The sequence below is a fragment of the Monodon monoceros genome, unplaced genomic scaffold (assembly GCF_005190385.1).
Source record: "Monodon monoceros isolate NGI ecotype Baffin Bay Population unplaced genomic scaffold, NGI_Narwhal_1 Super_Scaffold_11, whole genome shotgun sequence".
In the NCBI taxonomy this organism is placed as follows: Eukaryota; Metazoa; Chordata; class Mammalia; order Artiodactyla; family Monodontidae; genus Monodon; species Monodon monoceros.
Window position 1 is genome coordinate 119,865,964 of NW_021703767.1, and position 3,474 is coordinate 119,869,437.

The following is a 3,474-nucleotide window of genomic DNA, read 5'->3' on the forward strand; positions in this document are numbered from 1 at the left end:
AAAGTAGCGCTGTGCTTTTTCCTCCACTGCCCTGCTTGGTTTTTGCCTTTAGAATCTGAAGATTTGTCCCCATTCCTGGGCACCTGACAGGCTGTGATTTACATGGGAGAACACAACTCCAAGGCTCTTATCAAGGAGTCTGAAGCTGCTCCCACCCATCTTAGCTGTCTTCTAGGAAACAGACAGGAAAAGGGGGTGGGGGGAGGAGAAGCAGATTCTGTCTGAAGCTGCACAGGACAAGGAACACAGGCGAATCCAAAGTAATGGAGGCAAATATAAAAAAGAATATTATTTATTATTTTCTTTATTAATACTCACATATAACCTTTGCTTTTTACACAAAAGTCTACTTAGAAGAATGCCTCCTTGGTTTAGCGTGCCCAGTGGGGCTTTTGCTCCTGGACCACTTCCCCTTTCTCCACCCTCCCACACCTCCCACCCTACCCCCGACATCCAAATGACTCTTCTACGTGTTCACAGATACCACGAAAATTTTGGAAACAAGATTTGGGTTACTGGATCTTGATTTAATCAACATCCCACTTCAAAATGGAAGGCAGGTAGGGGAGAGGGTAGGAAAAGGGAGAAAAGGCAGGGGAGAGAAGAGGAAGGGCGGCGGGTCAGAACTTTCAAGCCTTGCCTTTTCTGAGATGTGTGTGTATTGTGGCTGTTCCTTGAAATTCAATGACTCAAAACACTGACAGCAAGTGCCTGTGTGGTTATTTATATTATGTATCTATAACAGAATGTGTGGGCTTCCTCAGTTTGGATCTGGGCTGTTTTTGTTGAAACACACCACAATCCTTCTGTGGGTGTCACCACAGGGAGTCTGGTCTCCCGGGAACCCGTCTCAGAGCCGGGGTTTCCGGAGCAGGGTCTTGCTGAGGTCTCTGACCTCTTCAGGGCTACTGACCCGCTCGTAGCCCAGCACGGCCATGGGCTGGTAGCAAAACTCCTCCACCTGTTTGATCTGCTGGAAGGTGAGGGCGGTCCGCCAGGCATTGGCGGCCTGCGTGGCGTTGCGTGCTGACACCACGAAAGGCTTGGAGGAGGAGCCTGAGCCACTGGTCATGTTGAGGGCAAACTGCTCCATTTCAGGGCTCACCAATAGCCCCACAAAGTCATACACCCTCCGTAGGGTCTTGACGGGGTCTCCCACCAGGTCCTCGTACCGCACCACCACGTAGTGGCCTTGCAGCCAGTCAGGGGGCTGCAGGGCCGTCTGCAGCGTCTTGGCCATGCTGTGGCAGATGACCTCCATGGCGCCAAGGGCGTGGTAGTCTGCAGGCCCACCCATGCTCTCCTTCTTGGCGCCCAGCTTATGGCCAGCGGCCTCCAGGAAGGGCATGCGGTGCGCTCGGGGGTCCCGGCTGCGCACCACCTGCAGGCTTTCACGGATGAGACCATGGCGCGAGCGGATGCGTGAACTGGCCACAGCGCGGGGATCCCGCACCAGGTGAATGACCTTGAGGTCCAGGGCCGGGTCGCGCAGAAGTGGCGCCAACACGGCCACGTCGAAGACACGCACGCCCTTGATGACCAGAGTGCGGTACTTGCGGCACTCCTCCTCGAAGCGCGCCAGGCGCTGCGGTGGGCACTTCTTGCACACGCGATCGTCTACCAGTCCAACGACCTCCTTGCGGTAGGCGGGGCAAAGTGGCGACGAGCACACCACCTTGTTGGTGGCCGCGCCGAAAATGCCCAGCGTGGTGAGGTTGCGCCCCCCGCTGCCAGCGGGACTGTACAGCTGGAAGACAGAGAGGTCGCAGCGGTAGAGAGCGCTCAGCATGTCCCGTGCCGCCCCTTGCAGGGAAACGGCGTCCCCTGGGTACAGTTTTTGCCACACGTGCCACACTGGCTCATAGAGGAAGAACACTTCGGGGTTCTGGTTGAAAAGCTCGCCGAAGAAGGACGAGCCCGAGCGCCACGTGGTGAACACGTACACCAACTGCCTCTTGTCCCCGCCATCCCCGGTGCCCCGAGTGCCATTACCCGGAGGGGCTGCGGCCCCCGCCGCCCCCGCCCCAGCTGCCGGAGCCGCCCGGACGGGGGCGACGGGAGAGCGGTATGGGGTACGGGGGTCCAAGCGGGTGTGTGCGCGGGGCTGCACGGCCGGAGGAGGCCCCGGATGCCCCCAGCCGCCCCCAGCCGCCCCCGCCGCGGCACCGAGCGGCCCGTCGGGGCTGCACTGCTGCAACGGCTCCTTGTGCCACTTGTAGTCCAGGAGGTTGAGCATGGTGAGCACCAGCAGCAGCGCGTAGCCCGCGCACAGCACCAGCGCCTTCCTGCGGAACACCTTCATTCCGAGCGGGGACGCGGGCCAGCGGCGACCCGGGCGCCGGGGCCACGGCGGGAGCAAGGCGCGCGGCCCGGCGGCAGGCGCGGCCGCGAGCAACCGGGGGGGCGCGCCCGCGGGCAGGACTCGCGGCGGGCTGCGGCTCATCACAGGCACAACCCGGGCCGGCAGCGCGGCGGAGGCGGCCCTGCAACCCGGGAGGAGGACGCAGCGGCCCGGATTCGGGCGCTGGGACTTGGGCCGCGACTCCGAGGCGGGCGCGGCAGCAGCGGCGGCTGGTCCCCGGCGCCCAGGGTTGGCTCTCCCATGGCAGCGGCTCTGAGAAGGACCTGCGAGGGGAAGCGGAGTAAGCTCGTGCGTCCCAATCCTCCTCCCCCTAATTAACGCCCACCCTCGAGTCTGCCTGGCTACCCCGCTAACCTGGAGCCGCGGGCGCTCCCCGGAGCGGCCCGGGAGCACGGCCCGGCGGTCAGTCCTGCTGTCACTCGTTCCCCGCCTTCTCGAGCGCTGTTTTCCGCCCGGGGTCCGCGCGCCTCCGAGGGGGCCGACGGACTTGGCAGCCCAAGCCCTGGGCAGAGTTTGCGGGCAGCGGGCGCCCTGCGGCTGGGGAAGGGAAACTTTCACCGGGCCCGAAGCCCTGCTCTGCGCTTCGCTGAGTCCAGTGCGCCCGGCTCCATCGGCGTCTCCGCCGCCCTCTCGGGACTGTAGCTTCCTTCCTCGCTCTGGTGGGGTGAAGCTGGCCGAGGGAGGGGAGGGGGAGGGGGCTTATACGGGACCCAGCTCCCGGCAAAGCGGCTCCGCCTCTCTTGCTCTCGGCCTCCGCGCCCCGAATCTTCCCATCTCTCTGGCGGTGGTAGATGGGGCGCAGCGCGACTCTGCAGCGGCGGCGGCAGCAGCTGCTTCTTCCATCACCCGAAGGATGCCCGGGCGGGCATTGCCGGCAGCCCCCGCCGCTCCTCAGCCTCCGACTGGCCCGGAAACCCCCTACACTCACACACACAGCTCTAGGCAAAGGAGCCGGGGTCCGCAGCGCTCCCTTGCCCGCCTCCTCCGCAGCACCAGCCTCTTCGGGTCAACGAGGCACCGGGGCAGCGAAAACCCCGCCGCCGCCGCCGCAGCCGCCGCGCGAAAGCCGGCGCCGGGGAGGATGCTGCTACCCGACTCTCCCTACGCGGAGC

At 63.8% G+C, this 3,474-nt stretch overlaps 1 protein-coding gene across 1 annotated transcript; it reads right to left on the reverse strand.

Annotated features, from left to right (window-relative positions):
• Positions 1-278: 278 nt before the first annotated feature.
• On the reverse strand, positions 279-3,167 carry CHST2 (carbohydrate sulfotransferase 2). The gene is made up of 2 exons (XM_029215552.1): positions 2,717-3,167; positions 279-2,625 (listed from the first exon to the last, which is right to left on the reverse strand). The coding sequence occupies exon 2, from the start codon at positions 2,441-2,443 to the stop codon at positions 851-853; it is 1,593 nt and encodes a 530-aa protein (XP_029071385.1). The 5' UTR covers positions 2,444-2,625; positions 2,717-3,167; the 3' UTR covers positions 279-850.
• Between the last annotated feature and the right edge of the window lie 307 nt (positions 3,168-3,474).

Excerpts from the sequence above, each read along its gene's own strand:
- CHST2 (XM_029215552.1), bottom strand. The coding sequence starts at position 2,443 with ATGAGCCGCAGCCCGCCGCGAGTCCTGCCCGCGGGCGCGCCCCCCCGG.